Below are 21,811 nucleotides of genomic sequence, written 5' to 3' on the forward strand. Positions count from 1 at the left end.
TCCTACAGCTCTCGTGCCAGTAGCAAACACCGAAGATGCATCGTCACAAAGTTCACAGTCTCAGTCTTCACCTCAAATAAATGTTGTCTCGAACAAATTAGCCTTGGACAAGAAGCGGCAGTACAATTTCTACAATTGTACGGTAAATTTTTACAACTAACATTGACTAGGCCTACTACAGCGTCATCTAGATTCTAGATAGAGACTAGACTCAACATTGTGTTTACTTTTAAAGCGTTGGAATTTTAGCATGTTCAACTTGTTGGTGTTTGGAAATATTTTATCACGTTTTTTCGGATTTCTTAACATCTAGTGCACTGGAACTACAATATTGGTGAGTCAGTACAATTTTCTACCTATCTTGTAATATGCATCTATACAGGTCATTGTAATATAACAGATATTGACTTTATCCTTCGGGAACAATATAACATTTCATTTCCCTTGGGTAGTTATATTTTTGTCTTGGGAACTATATTTTTCCTCAGCGCTACGCGCTTCGGAAAAATATAATATCCCTCGACAAAAATATAACTCCCCTCGAGGATCTCAAATGTTATATTTCCCCTCTAGGCAGTCAATATCTGTACAATATCCTATTGTTTCGTGTTTCCATGATACGAGGTGTATGAATAAGCCTTATCATACAACGCATTCATAGATCCTTGACAGGTGCTTTGAGAAATGCGCGTCACATGACATTCAGGAGAAATATCTATTGCATGCCAACACATGACATCCGTACAGATAGTAGACTATATCATACGCTCGATGAGGGAACCGGCAATGCATTAGATCGCAAACAAAACGTGCGTACTGTGGACTGGGCATAGCTGCATGCGTTTACCCGCATCATTGCGCTGCAAACATTACGTGGAGGTACAAAATTTAACAAATTAAAAGTATTTTAATTGACCAGAGCTAGTCCTATCCCTGGGTTATTTGGTCAATCCGTTACTATGCATGTAAATAAAGTGTTATATAAGACAAATATGTAATGTTTTGTCATTCATGGGACCGCTCGATTATCACGTTTGATACAAGTTGTAGCAGTCTGTTTATCTCGACCTCGCGTTGTTTAATAGACACTTTCAATTTGAACCCATGTGATATTCGGAACGATCATAAACTCATAATCATTGAATTTTTTTGTACATTTATATCGTCATTCCCACTGCCCTCTCGCGTCGGGTGCATAAATACGATATCCCCCGGGATTGCGGCGCAGTCAATGGTATCAAACATACTCACCAAGAGTCACTGTCTTGCGCTTTCCATACTTTTCATTCGTTAAAATGATCTCGGTTGTTGTGCCAATGTGTTTGAATGCGATTCGGGATCTACAGCTTTCAAGCATCCTTAAGGTATTTATTTGCTGGTCCATTCTCGTAGTTTTGCGTACCATACATTGATCTGTGTAGAGTGATGGATAATATTATCGTAACAATCATTCTGTCCGATTTCTTTTCATGTCATCGCTGTTATTGCTATAACTATTTTGATTATTACGATGATTATCAATTTTCTGTGTTCATATAGGTAGTGCTACTTCTAGGTCAAGTAGGAGTAGTACAACTGGTATAATCCTTATCGTCCTCGTCATTATCATTATTATTATTATGACTATTATCATCATCATTATCAATATTGAACAAACTTAGTATTCAAAACAAAGAGAAACATAAATCAATCCCACACACCCTTATCTTCGCTTCATGCTAAGATTCAAATATTCCCCGCTCCCGATTCTAAATCGATGTAGGAAGCGCCTGGAATACTTACACTCACAATAACGAGTACTAAATCCGTATTGACATGCACATGTAAATCTTCCAGTCATGTCACTTATGATTTTCTTCCCTCCATTCTGACAATGAACTGCAACAGAATGAGATGAAACATAAGCAGAAGTGGTTCTATATTTAAATGTATAGATGTGCCTTCGCTTTTATGTCCCGCTAGGCAAACTTGAAGACTTTTTGAACCTTTTGTTCCCTTATGACATTATTTTCACTTCCAGCTAAAAGTCTTTAACTTGTATTTTTATCAAAAATCCCCGCCTAAATTTATGAATACCAGAATTAGAGAAAATTCCCAAATCAAGTTCTTTCTGCAGTAATACCGGTAATAATTTAACACCACCCTGGTATCTATATCGGTCCACACCAGAAAGGTGTTGAAGCAACACCGGTTTGGTGTTTAGGCTAACACCAATTTGACATTTAAGCAACACCAACTCGTGTTAAACCAATATCGATTTGATTCCTAAATGGTGTTTTTCAGTGCTTCTCTGGCGTTGGCCGATATACATGTAGGTACCAAGTTGGTAACACCGGCGTTTTTTGCAGAAAGATAACGATGGACATCTACCGCGGTTCAAACTTCGAAGGCACAACCTTCCGCTTTTCTTAGAAGTCTTCCTTTATCTTATCCCCACACTCAACGTACTTTTCCATTTTCTCTAATTTACGACAAGTTACTAAGGGTTGTTTTGCCGAATAATATCATAGAAATTAGTAATAGAACTGCTGTATCATTCCGATATGAGCATAAAGAGTGTTTTGAAGCACTACTCTACATGAATATAACCACTGGACTGACCTCTGGAATCGGAAATCAACCACTAACATGTCTAAGGGAGGCTGCTATCAGCGAGCCGTGTCACTAACGGAGAAGCGTTTCATCATCATTCTTGATCTGACAAGTTGTCAGATCTAACCCCTGGGGGGAAGCACTCGACCAAAAAAGTGGTAGGGGTGTGCCGCGGGCGAGACAAAAAAGGGGGCCATGGAGCGGGCTTCGGAACTACAAGTGTTTGTGAAAACGGGGGTCCATGGAACGGATCGCCAGCGTGTGAGTACGTGCGTATGCATCCCTATGGAACGGCATATGAGTGCGTGATGCAGCTAGTAGTGCGGCCTCCGCCGCGTGAGCTCGCGCAGAGGCGATGGTCGAACAGCGCTCTGCGGCCGCTCATTGTAGCAAATCAATGCGACCGGAATGGCGTAACGAAAAATATGCAAACCTTTGGAGCGGATTTCTTTCTACTTTTTTCTCGATAAGAAGAAAATGCTATGCCTTGGAGCGGCTTTCTTTGTTCTTTTCTCTATAAAACAAAAATGCTATGCCTTGGAACGGAAATTTGAATGTAAAAAATGGGGGCCCCCTCCGCGGCACATACCCACTATGCATTGTATACTGATTGCCCCCCCCTCGGAGATCTAACGCCCTTCCCTGATTTCAACAACGCCGTTTCCCATGTGAATCGCACAGCGGTTGTTTAAACAGTTCAAACAAGTGTTTAAAATCTTTAAAAAATCATGCTTAAATTATTGGTAATTATTTCAATTTAAACACTGTTCTTTAAGATTTCAAACACTTGTTTAAAATGTTTAAACAACTAGGCCTATTGTGCGAATGACATAGTAAACAGCATTGTTTGGAATATTTTTATCAACGCAAAATAATCGTACTACCTCACACAAAGGATAGATAAAAAGAAACAAAAATAAGAAAACAATGTCCTATCTTACAAAGCCTTGTGATTGATCCAATCATGGAGCTATTAGTAGCCCCGTGATCCAATCACCCAAATGAGTATTTCCTAACAGACTGTAAAATGTCTTTTTGTGCACAGAGTTCAGGGACCCGGTTGAAAGAGATACAATCAAACGTAACTCCAAAAATCAAACACAACTTTATTTTCAACCAATCAAAAGCATTTTTTGATGACTTGCAATTATTTTTTTTTAAATTGCGATGAATCGCAATGCTGTCAGCGTAGGGTCTCCACGGACGTCTTACAAAGAGTTACAAGTGATCTGGAAATCCCGCAACGTCAACATCTAAAATAGATACTTGTCCAAAATATTTTGTAGATGTGATGTACATGTATATTCATACATTCACGTTTTTCTTAGCAGTTCAGCATACTTCTCTTTGATTTAAAGGGCATTGTGCAAATGTCCGAAATGAACAATTATGACATTTATACATTTCCATATGATTGTGTTTGATCGGATCAATCGCAACCCTTTGTAAAACAAGGGCCCAGCTAATTGTCAAGACCATGCATGAATACTATGCATGCAACGATTTGAACATTTTGACTACGTACCTTCTGCATGGTGCGGCTGCTGGATTTCATTAGTTCTTATTGATAATTCGGATCAGGGGCCCGTTGCAGAAAGAGTTGCAATCAATTGCAACTCTAAAAATCTTGCGCAACTTGATTTTCAACCAATCAACAGCGCGCATTTGGGACTTGCGATTGATTTTTTGACTTGCGTTTAAACGCAACTCTTTCTGCAACGGGCCCCAGTTGTAATGCTTTGTGAAACGCGGCGCTGAGCCCCGTCTTACAAAGAGTTGCGATTGATCCGATTAACCTCAATCATATGGAAATACATCAATGTCATATTTTTTATTTAGGAATTTTGCACAAGGTCCTTTAAACATGTTGAAAACAGAGTTAAGCATACTAAGTTGTCAAGAAAACATTTAGTGTATGAATATATCTCATAACTAGAAAATATTTTGTGGAAACATGTACTTTAGATGTTGACGTTGCTAATTTTCCATATTTGTGATTAATCGGGTCAATTTTAATGTGAAACTCGGCCCAGGTTTACCTTTGTCGTTGCGAGCGACTGCTTCTGTCTTGATAGGAATGTCGTTGCAGGCGACTGCTTCTGTCTTGATAGGAATGTCGTTGCAAGCGACTGCGCCTGTCTTGATAGGAATGCCATATCTATCAAGAAGCCTACCCATCGTAGAGGTTGGGCACACTTGCACTGGTTGGAGTTGATTTGCTTTCCCTGATGAAGGGCAGGTGACACGCAACCGGGTCGCTTCTGTTTTAATAGATACGTAATAGGTCAATGTTTCTTAAATCAAATAAATAATTTAGGAATACGGAGCACCAATTCAATGCAATGGTGCTACGTCTTCTTCCAATGCCATTCCAAAATCCCCAATGCGACTGGCTTCAATGCTTTCCAATCTCTTGCCCGGGTCTTTGGAACATACTGACTTCCAATTTTGCTAAACATTGGCGCACGAATCGAAACCCACAGCCATGGACAGTGGCGTAACTACGGGGGGGGGGCATGGGGGCGAAAGAAAACGGGGAAAAGGAGAAAAAGAGGGAGAAAGTGAAAGAAACGTAGTGGGAAGAAAAAAAAATATTGTTTCATTTTCATTTCATTTATTTTTCCACAAATCAATCATAAAAACAAAGAAAAACATACAACTCATTCCAAAATACTATGCATAATTACAATATAAAAGCAGATTCTAAGTGGATGGACCTAAAGTAAAGCAAAAGCTTGTTGTGGATAGGCCCTTAACAAATAATTTATGTGTAATCATTGATAGCTACAAATAATCCTCGCATTGTCTGTTTAACGAGATATATAATCATGTTGTACTAAAACCTCCCGTTTTCAACTCAATATACACCAAATATATTTCTTCGCACTTCGAATTATTATTGTTTTATGTAGTGACATATCATTTTAAGGTCTTAATATAAAACATTTCCCGTCCGTGCTTACGTTTCCATTAGTGGATTAGTGAGAAATGTCTGCTCTTCATGATTTCCTAAAATCAGTCCTGAAAATGCCCCTTCTTCTGATCTTAATATCAAAAAATTCAGCTTGCGCTCGCATCATTTGGTGAGTGAAATACGCATGGTCTACGTGAATTCCTACAAACAAGCCTTAGAATGCATGTCAGGTATGTAATTTACCAACACTTGAGGAGAGAAGACTGACACTTAATAAAAAATTAGCAAAATCACTTCAACTCATCCATTGTGTAAGACATGGCAACCTAAAAACAAAACATATAAACATATCTCTTCGTCGTACAAACAACTATCAACAGTTTCCAACAAGAACAAGATTTAAAAACAGTCCATTGCCTTTTTTGGTAGACATACTCAACAAAAGATGAGTGAGTAGACTAAGAAATGCAATGCAAATGGTCATCCCCACCCCATTATAAAATTATTTTTGTCATTTAAATAAGTGTCAGTCTCCTCTCCTTCAAGTCTGCCATTATCATATTACATTCACTCATTCATCATGTTCATTGTCTTTTATGCCTTATTTGAAATGTATTAACTTTTAAATGTATAACCGTTTTTAATGCATTTACTATGTATTTAATAATGTGCCAAAACTAACTTGTAAGCATGATCTTTCCAGCTTTTGCTGTTTTTCATGTATGATTGTTAACATGTTTGATTATCAATAAAGCCCACTTGTTCCAAAGTTTTCATTTTCCTTTACTCATGACTACAATAAACATGATGACTACAGGCGCTTTATGTGTTTGGATGCATATAATTCTAACAAAATCAGCAAGCGCTTTGCATTCTTAATAGATTCCTAAAATATGGTCCTTAAAATGTATGTTTGGGGTCAATACAAAATTTGAGCTCGCGCTTCGCGCTCGCATTGTTTGTTTCGCGAGACAGGTACATATTATGATTACAAAAAATTTGCTTATAATGTCCCTTTTTAGATCTGAATATCAAAAATTTTCTGCTCGCGCTCGCATTATGTGATCACTGACATACATATCCATATAACACTGTCCTTAAATGTCTCTATTAGGTCTGCATACCTAGTAACTGAGCGCGCTTCGCGCGCTCACTAGGTGGCTCAAAATTTTTGCTGGTGCAACCCCCCCCCCCATGCCGTGGCCCACGGTACGCCACTGGCCATGGAGTATTATCTAGGTATAGCGTCCTATTCCTTGCAGCAGCTTACTACATAGCGCTTCACAATTCATTTAAAAGATACAAGTTATGCAATAAAAACAGTGAAAGCGCTTGTAAAATAAAATTGGCCTTTCAGGTTATTGAACTGGTCCAAAAAAAGAATACAAGTTAAAAGCGTTCTTTAGTTTTTGTATACAACGCTCTTTACTATAATAAAGCAGTTGCTTATACAAAGTGTCATTTCTGATTCTAACTAAATTTGGCGTGGTTATTTGAACTGTTAACCAATTACTGTAAAGCTATAAGTGTAAAAGACATTTTGTGAATTTTTTAACAGCGCTTTTACAGTGTTGCATTCTCCAGGAAAGTTGCTTGACACTATACATATTTGCTATAGCAAATCGTAACTCCCTGTTAATATGCCTTCATCAGCGCTTCGTAGACCTATCAGAAGCTTGTTGGCAAGATTCAGAATCGCATAGTGGATAGTCTCTAGTTATTCTCGCTATATCCAATGAGTATTACACCATTTAGATTAAACCAGCGCCAATAATATATATTATTGAGAGAGAGTTCGTCCAAACCGATTTCAGTGGGTTACCAACATGGTACAATATCTTTTGAATTGGATTTGCCCACTAGCGTACGTAACGGTAGTTAGTGTATATATTATCTGAACATGCTTAACCTGTATAAAGATTTTTAAATAAAATAAAATAAAGACTGCCCCCCCCCCCTGGCGAGCTACAAGCGGTCCCCTCAATTTAACTTGAAGAGCTTTATATTATTTTATTTTATCTTATTTTTGCTGGTACAAAATCCTTTTTTTTACTGGTACAAAATCCTTTATTTGTATTTGCTTGTCAATTTTTTGGCGGACAAATTTGCCCCCCCCCCCCTTTGGAAAATCCGGGGTACGCCACTGGATTTGCCTATGTTGGTAATCCCAAGGAAACCGGGTCCTCTCTATCAACACGATTAAAGGGGAAGTCCACCAAGACATAAAAAAAGATTATATTGAAAACAAATTAAAAATAATAAAGACATTGACAAAGGTTTGACAAAAAATCATCAAAGAATGAAAAGAATTATTAGGAATTAATTATTTGACTTGTGACGTCATAAGCGATCATCTTTCCTTCATACCGTAAGGTGAAACATAAATGAAATTTCATTTTCTTGAAAAAAAATTGAAAGTGAACTTTACCGTTGCACCCTTTCCTAAAAATGAATAAATAAGTCATTAGGAAAAATTTAAAAAAATGAAAGTTATGCATTTTACAGTATATTAAATAAAGAATGAGGCAGGTGTTCGTTTATTACATCACAAATCAAAAGCTTAAAAATTGTGCACTTTTCTTTGTCTTCAAAGGAGTTTCTTCAAACCATCACAAATATTTTTTCTATCATTTTTAAAACAAACTTTTCTTTTAATGACTCTTGGTCAAACCCTGTACATGGTCAAACACTTTGTTAAAATAACAACGGATACTTTACCATTTAAGCCAATGAATAATAGAACACATGCAATTCGGGAAGGAATATATGACCGATTCAGCATGAACGACATCTCCATGTCCAGTTCTTCACTTTCAGCCAGTAAGTGAAGCTAAATCTATTACTGTCAGTCTTTCCACAGGACGTATTTATCCGCCAAAGATCAGCTTCTGTGGATTTTATAACCTTAGATGACAACTTATAGAAGAGCGCATGCATTCGCAGGGTATCAACCTTTAATCTGTCACTTTCTTCTGTAATGGCGTCTATTTATCATGGCATTATCTTACTACAGACATAACACCGTTTTACGAAATAATAATAACAGCCAATTTTTATAAAGCGCTTTTCCCAGTATGGCTCAAAGCGCGTTACAGCACATTACAGCATATTTACGAAAACAAAGAGAATAATATATAAAATATGTGTAGGCCCATTGTCGCCTCATTGTCGCAGTAATAAAATAAAGAGTGGCACCCATTCATTCTCTTCATTTGGGGAGCTGGAAACCTTGTCTTGTCATGGCTGACAATATTATTTAACCATGTCAACTTTGATATCGTTAAAACTATACCCATATCAAAATGCTTTCCTCCGGCGCCTATCCAGTATCAAAGTTCACTTAAAAAATAATGGGAATAATTAATTAATAATGGGAACGAAGAAGTGCGTATTTGTCAGAGACACATTAAATCTTTATTGACTTTACTAAATGCCAAGTCATCGTTGGTTAAAACTCTTGGCAGTAGGCATCTTCTCGTGAGGGTGTGGGGGTCGATACGTGTGGCTTGGGTGGGTGGATGTGCGCGCGCACGCGTATGTGTTTGATATTGTAATAGCTTATTGTGATCCAGACAGAAACATAATTCAACAATAATGATAAAATTACTATCTCAAAATTGTTTTCATTACAATAATAATCATACACAATATCAATAATGCGCTTGTATATATTTGATCTTACCGTTTTATAGTAAAGTATAGTATAGTTTATTCAAACTATATCATACGCAAAAAGGTGTTGCAATGCAAACCATCAATAACCCATATAATATGAAGAGAACAATGGTGGGCCTAGTTGAAACCAAGGTTCCCCAGAGCATTTAGGTCCGTGCCCAGAGCAGTAAACTCTATGGAAACTTTGGTGAGCGGCCGGTAGAGGCATTTTTTCGGCCTCATCAAAGTCTCCATAGGTAAGATACCTCTTTCATAATCTGGGAACCTTGATTTAAGCTACGCCGACCATTTTTCTCTTCATTTTTTTTTAAAGCAACATCTTTATTTCAGAGTTGCCAAAGCTGTTGCACAAGCATACCAGATATAATATCATCACGTTTATGCAGTGTATACAGTACTAACTTGAAAATTCAGAGCACCATTGAATTGATGAATAGGACATGAATCTCACGAACCAATAACGTGAACTTCGATAAATGCTATAGATTTCCCTGAAGAAGTTATTTGTATCCTGGACCTATTACATGTTTGTATGAATTAACGAACAGATTGATCATACTATCTCAATGTTCAAAGGATGCGCGCGCAAACCAGACACACCTACTCAAAGATAATACCAAGGGCGCAGGCGGGGAGTTAGAGCATTACGGATAGAAACAAAAACTAAGTTCTTGGTATTGTTAATAGTAGTGGGGAGTTAGCAGCATAACGGGTAGAAACAAAACATATCTGTATCGTTAAAAAAATCAATGAGGATTTAAAGGGGAATGAAACCTTTGAAACAAGAAGGCTTATGTTGAAAAAGATAAATCAAAAAATCACAAAGAAAGTTTGAGAAATATCAGACAAGTAATGAGAAAGTTTTGAGCATTTGAATATTGCAATCACTAATGCTATGGAGATCCTCCCATTGGCAATGCGAAAAAGATGTGTGATGTCACATGTGAACAATTTTCCCTATGATGGACTATAAAATACATTTTATAGTACATTTCTCTTAGCAATGATAAAGGAATTTCATCATTTATAGGATAATGAATACATGTTGTTCTAATTGAAATTCGTATCAGGGTGTTGTTGTTTTCATTTATGATATTGGTGTCATAATTGTTGAAAAAATAAAAATAATGGCAAATTCGTATTAGTTGCTTTGTTGTCGTTTAAACTTGCCCCCCCCCCCCTCCCTCCCTCCCTCTCATAATTATATGCTTTTCTTGGGATCACCATTTCCACGAAAGCCTCCCCCTTTCATTTTTAACAGCTTTTCTTTGTATCGCAGTTTCTACGAAAACCATGTCAAAATGTCACTGTGGAGGGTTGATGGCCGACCGACCCCCCCCCCCCCCCCGACAGAAAAAATAAATGAATAATTAAGAAAGCAATAAATCAGAAACAAAAAAATAGGGGGAAATGATTTTTGAAAAAGTTCCTCGAATTTATAACAGGATTGACATCCTAATTCCACTCCAATTGGCAAACCAATAAATTGACATTTTAGTACAATAGTAAGTCAAACCGGAGATGACCAACCACTCCAGAACCTTTTAATGCACTTAAATGACCTGAAAATTTTAGGGGCAATTACATTTCGCGATTAGGCCAAGCAGAGTGACCAAAACACAACCCGCTTGCGATGTAAAGTCAATGATAATTGCACAGACTTGTTTATATAGAAAATCTTGTTATTTGGGTCCTATAAAAGGTTCGCATCAGTGACAAAATAGGGAAAATAGTCTAATTAGTTAGTGCCCGATAGGGTAAACAATTTCACCCAAACATGCCAAAATTTCGATAGGATGGAGCTAGGAGAGATATAAGTATTTTTCTTTTTCTTTTTTTTATAATGATTCATCGCACTTTATAATGCGTGGTATAGCATGAAAATGATGAAGTTTAAGAAAATTGAAATTAGCCCGGCCACCAGTAGGTCAGAAAAACACAATATGGCAGGATAGGAAGCGTTCGCCTCCAAGAGGGACGATATAAGGCAAGAACACAGTGAATGATTTATATCAGTGCGTATAAACACGAAGAACAAATAGATTAATGCTACGATCGAGCCCCGACATTCAAAACGCAGTATTACAAAAACACATTTATACCGTTAGGCATAAGTGAATGGAACTGTTTATCTCAAGACACTCGATCTGCTCAATCATCAGTAATATACAAACGACTTCTGAATTCCTAAGAATATTTCCAGATCTTAATTGTATACTTTGTAATCATGATGTTAAATTAATTATTTTACAAGTAACGAATCTGCAGAATGTGCCATAGTGTGTGAGGGTGTGTGTGTGTTTGGCTGTGTGGGTTGGGGTGCTTCCGAGTGTTGCGTGTTTCTGATTAATCTGATGACGGCACAGAGGGTTGGGATTTTTAAAGATTTATTTCTTGTCTATTCTGCACATTATGTACTATATAATTTGTATGTATTTTGATTAAAAGGACCCGATTGCAAACCAGCGTTTTATCTGTGTTAATGTTTTTATCGTGTATAGCTGAATTGGTTAACCTGTATAAAGATGTGAAATAAATTTATAAATAAATAAAAAATGAGAATGCCCGCCAAATGACAATGTGCAGCTAAAATGAAGTTGTCGAAAATAAGTGAACCGGTACCGCAGTTTCGTCATAGGTTTCGGAAATGATGGAAAATTGCATATTTTGTCGTTTGTCTAGTCTCGATCGAAACTGCCATTTAGGTTCACCAAATTTCGACAAATACTTCTTGGTTTATTATCGTGACAGGTACTTGACAATACATTTTCTATGTTCCTGAATACGCCTTAGGTCATGGAAGCGATCGAGAACGTTTATTATTGTGTAGAGTAATTGTAAGGGGCAATGGATAGTGCAGTAGGGTTAGATACTAATGCGATGATCTGTTTTAGCCGTTTGGGATTCTTGATTCCTATAAACTTAGTAATCATCTTACCTTCATAGCACTCATCAATTGTTTTCTCTGACGAGACTTGTTTTTTGATGATTCAAACCAATCTTCCTCCTGTTCATTGTGTGCTTGATTTTTATATTTGAGCTACTGGAAACAGTCAACTTTGAATAACATATTAGTAGCCGAAAGGTATAGTAATATTCACATTGGTAATAATAAGTAGTGCTGATACAGACACTACTACTACTACTACTACTACTACTAGTAGTACTAGTAGTAGTAGTAGTAGTAGTAGTAGTAGTAGTAGTAGTAGTAGTAGTAGTAGTAGTAGTAGTAGTAATGATAACAACATCATTGTTATTTCTTGTATTATAATTAACAATAACAAATATACTGATGTAATGATAATAATGATGGTGGTGGTACTGTACTACAATTACTACATGTAATTCTATGCTGCTCCTAATATGGCCTTATTCTACTAATACTACTAACTAGTAGATTTATAGAGAGCAGAAAATATTCAGCAAATTAGACATTCCATTACACACGCTTGATATGTTGAGTTTTGATTTGAAGCTGTTTATTGATTTAGTATTTTCTAGAATTCGATTTCATAATAATCTCGTTGATTTCTTTACTTCATACGGTATTGCAAACACCTAATTGATTTTGATTAACTAATTTTCTATCAAATTTTCCTGATCAATTGTATCTATGTACCAAAACATTTATGTCCCAATTACTTTTTAATGATCCCGGCTCCACCCTCACGACTCTCGTACTAGACTCATTTAAATACAGCGTTTTAAACCATTACACCCAATTTGATAATGGCACGAAGATTGATAGTGTGCATAATTGACTTCAATTTATCTATACACCGAAGAATGTACCATATTCGACATTAAAGGAGAATCCAACCGAAATAAAAACTTGTTTTAGAGTAAAAAAAAAAACAGGAAAGTTTATGAAATGGTGAAAATTTTGTACAATATCGGAAAAACAAAGTTGTGATTTTTTTGTTGAAAGTATTGGTAATCTCTATGCCCATGGAGACTTCAAATTGGCCATATGTGATGCCATAGTGATGAAAGGCAAGGACTATTCTTCCACATACTCCAATACATAAAATAACTAAAATCACATTTTGTTGTTAAAGTTTTCATTCAAATCATATTTTTCTTTCAAGAGGACAAAAACAATATACTACCTGGGTTTCTATTGAGATTACTGCCCCAGAGGATTCGGTACTTAGCCATGTTAGCAGTCATACCTTTAGTATTGCTTGTCCGATTTCTTTCAAACTTTCACCATTTTGTTTTACTAATTTGTCTCCTTTCCAACACAACATTTCATTGCCAAGGTTGGAGTCCCCTTTAAAGGCAATGGGGCACCCTGTGAACAAGGTATACATTTCACTTTCCATATACATTTAATTAACTGCATGACTAGAACATGGAATATGTATGTCTCTGCATAATAGAATTGTAATGGTTTACGTCAATACGCTCAAAGCTTTTGTTTACCCGATTCTCGTGAATGCGTTTCTATGCGAATTTGAAGTACAACATGTTTACAAATTGCTTTCGAACTCATCTTTTCTTTTGTACAGAAATTAAATGGAAAATTCCTTTCAACCATCAGCGATGCAGCCTGATATTGCCATCCGTCTGATTATTACGCGTTATGTCACACTTTTAACTGACATCTCTCCCTTGAGGGCTTTTATCACTTTTCAATTTCACCATAACCCAAGGATGCCCCATTAATAAATAATTTGATCAGAAACCCAACATAATGATTTCCTGTCGTGGTATAGTTCACAATAATGGGTTTGGTTTTGTAGTTTGCATTTTGATGTTTTATCGCGCGTTTAAGGGTGTGTATAGACATGGAGCTATTACTCCATGGTATAGATGTGTATTGAGGTTTGTGTGTTATTTTGTGGGAATATGAACAGATGCGGGCCTTGTTCAGGACAAAGGTGGGGGCGTGGGGGGGGGGGGTAATGCAGGTGTGGGGTGTATGCGTGTGTGTTTGTGAGTCAACCAGCACCAGATCAGTTTCTGGCTCGTAAAGGTGTATACAAATCCGCTAAAAGTGTTTGAAAACTTTTTTTTCGACACATCCTCTTAGGCGTGGTCAGATATTGATATCAGCCCCGGAATGTGTATTAAAAAAATTAAGCGTGACTTGGAGTCGCACTTAAATGTTTAGTTGCGTTTTGTAATAAAAAAAAAACAGGCATCACCATTTAAGGCTAATAGGGCTCCGTAAAACAAAGGTTTGCAATCAATCGCTAACTACCAATGGCCAATCAAGATCATCGTTGCATGCGCACTCTGTTTAAAATATTTAATAATTTTGCAGTGCAGGGGGGCGGGGGTCCAAGCACGGCCGAATTTTTATTTCAGTAGTCCTATACAGTGTTCTTACCACAAGTCGCTAGATCGTACTGGTTGGAATGTTTTTGAAATGTTTTCACATATTTTTTTTTGCAAGGATTCGTAGTGTGCGCCGGGCTTCAGCTCGTCACACCTCTGCTGGCGACAACCATGGTGTTACATTTTGCAGAGCTTGAATATAAGATGTTACTACTTTTATATTTTTCTACACTTTTTAGAAGTCTTCTAAGATTCAAAGTATGTTTTTTTTTTCCTTTGGCAGTTGGCACTTTTTTTTCTCTCAGTGAACACAGACCGCTGTTGTCAATGGTGGAAATACATGACTCTGTGTCAATTTAAATGAGAAGCAAGGTAAAATTTCCAGGCTAAGTCAAGTACTTAGAATATCTAAACGTGGTTGTCAATTATTTATGTAAGATATCCACTGAGTGTGATTCTTACAGAAAAGTCAATAATTAAGCATTTCCTTGAGGATATTGCTTTTATCGTGCATTATTATGAAATATGAATGATTTCAAACGTCCAAAAGGGGAAAAAACAGCAAAAGCATAATCAACGTCTCACTCAAGATCTCTTGTTTGCTTTTCTTCTGTTACATGAAGAGGTTGACCCTAACTTTGGTATTGTAAGTTACTTTTGAATTAACAAATGAGATTAATAAGCTACTTGAACGACTATATAGCCAAGACCTGTGTTGTCCCATAGCCCAATTTTCACACGTCATATTGTTATCTGCATTGGTTGATCTTTCGATGAAGGTTAACTTCATTTGAAAATTTAGTTTCATGAAGCTGTTACCTGACCATGATCATGACGATGGAATAATTGCATTAGCATGCAATGGTGACCCGACATGATTTTAAGATTCGGTTCATTGCCAGTCTAATGGGTTTTGGTCACTTCACCAAAACAGTTTGCTTTCATATACTGTTAATAATTTAGACAATGCTGATTACTATGCGAATCGCACAGTGGTTGTTTAAACATTTTAAACTAGTGTTTAAAATCGTAAACAACAAAGTTTTAATTCAAATATTAAATAATCGATCATTCAAGCAATGTTGTATAACAGTGTAAATACTTGTATAAACTGTTTAAACAACTAATGTGCGATCCACGTAGTAAACAGCGTTGTTAAAATTATTTAAAAGTGTATGGTGTATGTGGATGTGCATGGGTATTTATGTGTGAGAGTGGGAAAGTTGTTTGTAAAGTGTATGGTGTATGTGTGCTTAAGTGTGAGAGTGAAGGAAGTTGTTTGTAAAGTGTATGTTGTGGGTGTGTGTGTTTATGTGTGAGAGTGAGGGATGTATGTAAGGGTATGGTATGTTTGTCTTTATGTGTGAGAGTGAGGGATGATGTTTGTAAAGTGTATGGTGTGTGAGAGATGTTGTTTGTAAAGTGTATGGTGTGTGTTTATGTGTGAGAGTGAGGGATGTTGTTTGTAAAGTGCATGGTATGTTTGTGTTTATGTGTGAGAGTGAGGGATGATGTTTGTAAAGTGTATGGTGTGTTTGTGTGTGAGAGATGTTGTTTGTAAAGTGGTGTGTGTGTGTTTATGTGTGAGAGTGAGGGATGTTGTATGTCAGGGTATGGTATGTGTGTGTTTATGTGTGAGAGTGAGGGATGATGTTTGTAAAGTGTATGGTGTGTTTGTGTGTGAGAGTGAGGGATGTTGTTTGTAAAGTGTATGGTGTGTGTGTGTGTTTATGTGTGAGAGTGAGGGATGATGTTTGTAAAGTGTATGGTGTGTGTGTGTTTATGTGTGAGAGTGGGGGAAGTTGTTTGTAGAGTGTATGGTGTATGTGTGTTTATGTGTGAGAGTGAGGGATGTTTGTAGAGTGTATGGTGTGTGTGTGTTTACGTGTGAGAGTGAGGGATGTTTGTAGAGTGTATGGTGTATGTTGTGTGTTTATGTCTAAGAGTAAGGGAAATTATTTGTAGAGTGTATGGTGTGTATGTGTGTTAATGTGTGAGAGTGAGGGAAGTTGTTTGTAAGGTGTATGGTGTGTGTGTGTGCGTTTATATGTGAGAGTGAGGGACGTTGTTTGTAATGTGTATGGTGTGTGTGTGTGCGTTTGTATGTGAGAGTGAGGGATGTTGTTTGTAAAGTGTACGGTATGTTTGTGTGTTTATGTGTGAGAGTGAGGGAAGCTGTTTGTGAAGGGGTGCGTGGATGGGGTATAAGTGACGAAGGTGTAAGTTCTGTTGGTGTGTGCGTGGATTTTGGTATATGCAGTGAGGTAGGAATGGTATAAGATAGGGTAGCCTTTATACCCATGAGTGCCTGTGTAAGAGCATGGAGGTATTTACCTCCATGGTCATGATGGTAAGACTTTTGGGGCGTGTGCATGCACACTTGTAAATACCGTCTAACGCCAAACGTGGACATGGGTAAGTAACACTCGCTATATTACCGTGGAGAGTCCAAATTTGTGGGTCAATAAAAAAATACATGGTGTGTAGTGCGTGTATGTGTTAAGGATGTGAAATAAAACCCTTACCATGGTAACAGTCACAAACGATGCATCACTTCCATATTGGTTCATTCTGTATTACCGATTACAAATTCAAAAATTGCGAGTCATTATTATCATAATTGGTTAATGTTTTACTTCTGTCTGTTATCATTTATTTATCTTACAGGTCGGAGCTTCGTTCTTCATGCGCCTCAGACGAATAATCGAGACAGACAAGACCCCACAGATACTCGACCGGTACAGTCGGTACGAGCAACTCGCAAATATATCATCATGCAGAAACAACGAAGACAATAGACTTTGACTTGATATTGCCTTGACGCTGCTAGATGAATGCTACTCGTAATCGTTGATGATTATTAATGCAGTATGCACTGTGGATTGTTGTTAATTGCAACTTTATGCAATAACCACCAAGCTTGTGAGGTTTGTGTTTGCAAAATCAAAGAAGTAATAACATCACTGACTATTCCAGAAAACCTGAAAGAATGGTTCACTCATTTTCAAAGCATGTAGTCGACATAGTTGTATACCGCAAATGGAACTTATTTTTACTGGCACTGTTGTATCATCGAGATATGGAAGTTGTAGGACACATCTACCTTGATCAGTGAGTTTTGCATAGATCAAGTACTTCTTTCTGCTTTCCTATGGATATCACACGTTTTATTGAAATAGGATGGCTGCATTTTTAGAACATTTAAGAACAGCAGTATGCAAGACACCGTGATCTCCAAGAATGTCAACGAAGTGGCTAGTTAAAAACTATAAATACAACTTCTGTTCTACCCAAGTTTCTGAAATTTGGATTTTAACATCTATATGAGATACGATTCAAGCACAAGAAGTGTCTACTTTCGAAACATTTACAGTTGTATCTCTCAAACGCATCCAGATTTTCAACTCAACGAAAATAGAAACCTTTTTTTCATAGAAGAAAATTACCGTACGATGTGTATCATGGTGTTTCTGAATGGGAGCAACATTGTATTTGGAAACGATAAGGAGGCATCTCAAAGACTGCTTAGCAACGCCCTATAGCAATTATGCCTCGGCAAAAATCAGTTGTCTACATTCGTTTAATTTTTACGATGACTGCAAACGTAGTTGTCATTTAATATTTACCAAACTTGACAAATGTGATATCTCGACTATTGGGAATGCAACACGTCTTTTTTGTCCTTGGGTTTATTCATGCGTTTTCAATTTCCTTAAAGCTGAAAGGATTCATAAAAAAGTTCAGACTGCTTGCCTATTTTGACATGTCGTATGCGATACTGCGTTGAAACGCCTAAATGATGGAAGGTCATAATATAGTTCTTGCTGTTGTCTTCTCCATCCTTGCGGCTCTAGGGATATCCGGAAATACTTTCCTCATCACAGCCGTGTTTCTATCCATGAAACTCCGCAACGTCACCAACGCGTTCGTCGTCATACTCGGTGTCTCCGACATCATAAACTCTTCGACACTCATCGTCCAAGTCATCGCTCTAGCTGGACTTCGAAGCGATGCCTTTATGATCACGTGTATAGTCGTCGGACCCATAGCGATCACAGTCCTCGGTGCAAGCTCGATCATCATGACACTGATCGCATTCTGTCGCTTCGTCCTCATTACGAAGCAACCACATACATTCAGACGCATATTCTCGAAGCGGAATGTAATACTGATGGTCAGCGTTAGCTTCATTTTACCTCTTGTTCTGACCCTTCTGTTCCTGTTTTTCGACCTTGCGACTGCAGGACTAAACGAAGACACGATATGTACCTTCTATAACAGCCCGGTGTTCAATACAGCATGCGGTTGTGTCATCCTTGTGTTACTCCTAATTGTGTGTGTTCTTTACGGAAAAATTTTCCTCTTCCTTCGACGCCATTTTAGACAGCTGCGCAGTCTCAGCGTGCGCAGTCATAGTACGGTACAGTTACGCGAGACAACCGTGCGCGTCAAGTCGGAAACTGGCGACTTACCACGCGTCGCAGCAACACCAGCCCAAGGTCGAAACTTAGAACTTGAATCGAAAATAACAAAGAACATGGTACTTGTATTAGTTGCCTTCGCAGTGTGTTTTGTTCCGATGTCAGTTACTTTATTATTCAGCGACAGCGCCCTCCTCGGTGCATACTGCTTTGCTATTTTTAATCTATCTAGCTGTTTAAACCCGCTGCTATTCGGATGGAAACATCCAGTCTTTCGTCAGGTTTTCCGTTGCATGTTTAGAAGGAAGCTCGAGGATATCGAGGAACCAGCAACTTGGCTCAGAAAGATACAACAAAGATCATGAAACCGAGAAAGGTGTGGTAGTGATTCTCAAAAATAACAAAAAAGTAGAAAACCTTCGTTATTGTTCGTCTGCACTGTTCTTTGTCACTGTATAAAGGTCAAATACTCTGTTTTCAGAATTTAGGAAGCCCATTACCTGATTTAAAGAAAAATTGGTCACTTGACAAATAATCTTTGTAAAATCAAACGAAATGAAATGTGTTTATATTTCAAACGTCCGGGCATGAATCCAATCCAGCACCCTAATTAGTTTACGAGTGAATATTGCAGCATTTCTGTTCACCTATGACGTCATTCCTATGTAATGGAATAGGTTTTTAGAGTGGTCTTCGACAAGCACAAAGGAAGCTAAGTATGTCTGTTTAAATGAGAAAAGTGGTCGGAATAGTACCTTATTGTGCGTTGTAAATTTATTGAAAGTGTACGATTTGTTAAATGGATGGTTTAATTTTATTAGGAATGAGCAGAGCTGTTTCGGTCTTTGTATAACCATTTTTACATAATTGCTGAGTAAACTAATTGAATTTATGCCACAGAACATGAAGGAGGTGATGGTTATTAAGATGCAGGGGATTTATATATATTGTTCATGGCGACGATGGTGATGATGAATACCGTGATGATGGTAAACGTAATCATGATGCTGGTGTCGAGTGTGATGATGATGATGATACTGATGATGATACTGATGATGATGATGATGTTGATGAAACTGATGATGATACTGATGATGATGATGATATTGATGATGATGGTGACGATGATAATATCAGTGAAAGAGCAGTGGTATAGTGGTTCTGACTTTCGCCTTGTAAACAGAGGGTCGTGTGTTTGAATCCCACCGGGTCTAGCGTCCTATGGGTACCCAGTAGGTTGCTAAAGTTATTGTATGCTTGAATTTGCCAGCGCCATTATAAATGACCAAGGTAATAAAAAATGCTCTAAAGCACTTTGAGCCGTCATCAGAAAAGCGCTATATAAAAATAAAAACTATAGCTATTATTATTATTATCGTTATTATCAGTGGAGTTTAAGTTGATGGTGGTGTTTGTGATGGTTATTGTGATGTTGGATGATGGTGATGATGTTGGTGGTGATGATCATGGTCATGGTGAAGTGGGAGTTGATGGTTGCGATGATGGCGTTGATGGTTACCATGGTAGTGACAATGTGGTATTGTCTTCGCGGTGGTTGTGGCGAAGGCTGATAATTATGATGATGATGATAATGGCCACTTTGATGAAACCTCGAAGGATTTGATGATGATAGCGGAATGAATAAATACTACAAATGGTATAACTTTCACAATTTATTACATAATACTGCTGATATTACTATAACAAAAAAAATTAAAAGCAAAACCATCATCGAGTGTAACGAATATAGTGAATGGATAAAGATTAGTGTGATTGGCAAACGACTGAAGATTCGGGGTGAGCTTAACAGTAGAGTGTAATGATGGGCCGTTGTAGAAATATCCATATTTTCTGAGACTGGCCCCCATCGTGTGAATACCTTGTTTGATCAGGTGACATGTATCGTTCTTCTCACCAAACATGATAATTGACTTCAATTTACGAAGTGCGATTTCCCCTGGTATACTGTCACGAATTATTGTATATTCAATATTGACCCGCTCTCCTTAACTGTTTACATTCAAAACGAAATGAGAGCGCTTTGGAAAGCAGATGTCTCTTGATTGACAGGTACTATAGGGTAAGTAATTGTTGCATCCACATTTTGTTATACTAACCAATATTCAAAGTTACGTTTACAGTTAGGCGAGATGGCCAGCATGCTGTGAAGCTTTTCGCTGTAGTTACAGGGAAATTCTTTCTGACGGAAAATTTATTGTAAAAATAGCAGAAAAAAAAAATTAAAAGAATATTGGTGTAGGTTTGACAAAAATCCATTAAAGGTCAAGTCCGCCTCAGAAAAATGTTGACTTGAATCCATAGAGGAAAATCAGACATGCACAATGCTGAAAACTTTATCAAAATCGGGTGTAAAATAAGAAAGTTATGACATTTCAAAGTTTCGCTTATTTTTAACAAAATAGTTATATGAACGAGCGTGTTACGTCCAAATGAGAGAGTCGATGATGTCACTCACTCAATATTTCATTTTTTTTATTGTTTGAATTATACAATATTTCAATCTTTACAAATTAGAGGATTACAACTTCCTTGCCTGAAGCACAAAATTTTAAAATAATGGAATTCCACGTGTTCAGGGAGGAATGAAACTTCATTTCACTTGGCAATGACGAGAAAATGAAAATATTTCATATAATATAAACAAAAGAAATAGTGACTGAGTGATGTCATCAGTTCCTCATTTGCATACCGACTGAGATGTGCATATAACTGTTTTGTGAAATGAAGCGAAACTTTAAAATGCCATAACTTTATTTTACATCCGATTTGATGAAATTTTTCAGTGTTATGCTTGTTGAATTTTTCTCTTTTTATTCAAATCAAGTTTTTGTTGGGGTGAATTTGTCCTTTAAAGATAAAGAAAGTCCTTAGAATTTCAAGTTTTTGATTTGTGACGTAATAGACG

At 37.3% G+C, this 21,811-nt stretch overlaps 1 protein-coding gene across 1 annotated transcript; it reads left to right on the forward strand.

Moving 5' to 3' along the window:
- The first annotated feature begins 1,259 nt into the window (after positions 1–1,259).
- Positions 1,260–19,941, forward strand: LOC121417158 (5-hydroxytryptamine receptor 1D-like). The gene is made up of 2 exons (XM_041610749.1): positions 1,260–1,364; positions 17,132–19,941. Exon 2 carries the CDS (start codon positions 18,261–18,263, stop codon positions 19,248–19,250), a length of 990 nt encoding a protein of 329 aa, XP_041466683.1. The 5' UTR covers positions 1,260–1,364; positions 17,132–18,260; the 3' UTR covers positions 19,251–19,941.
- The last annotated feature ends 1,870 nt before the right edge of the window (positions 19,942–21,811 follow it).

The sequence above is a fragment of the Lytechinus variegatus genome, chromosome 6 (assembly GCF_018143015.1).
Source record: "Lytechinus variegatus isolate NC3 chromosome 6, Lvar_3.0, whole genome shotgun sequence".
In the NCBI taxonomy this organism is placed as follows: Eukaryota; Metazoa; Echinodermata; class Echinoidea; order Temnopleuroida; family Toxopneustidae; genus Lytechinus; species Lytechinus variegatus.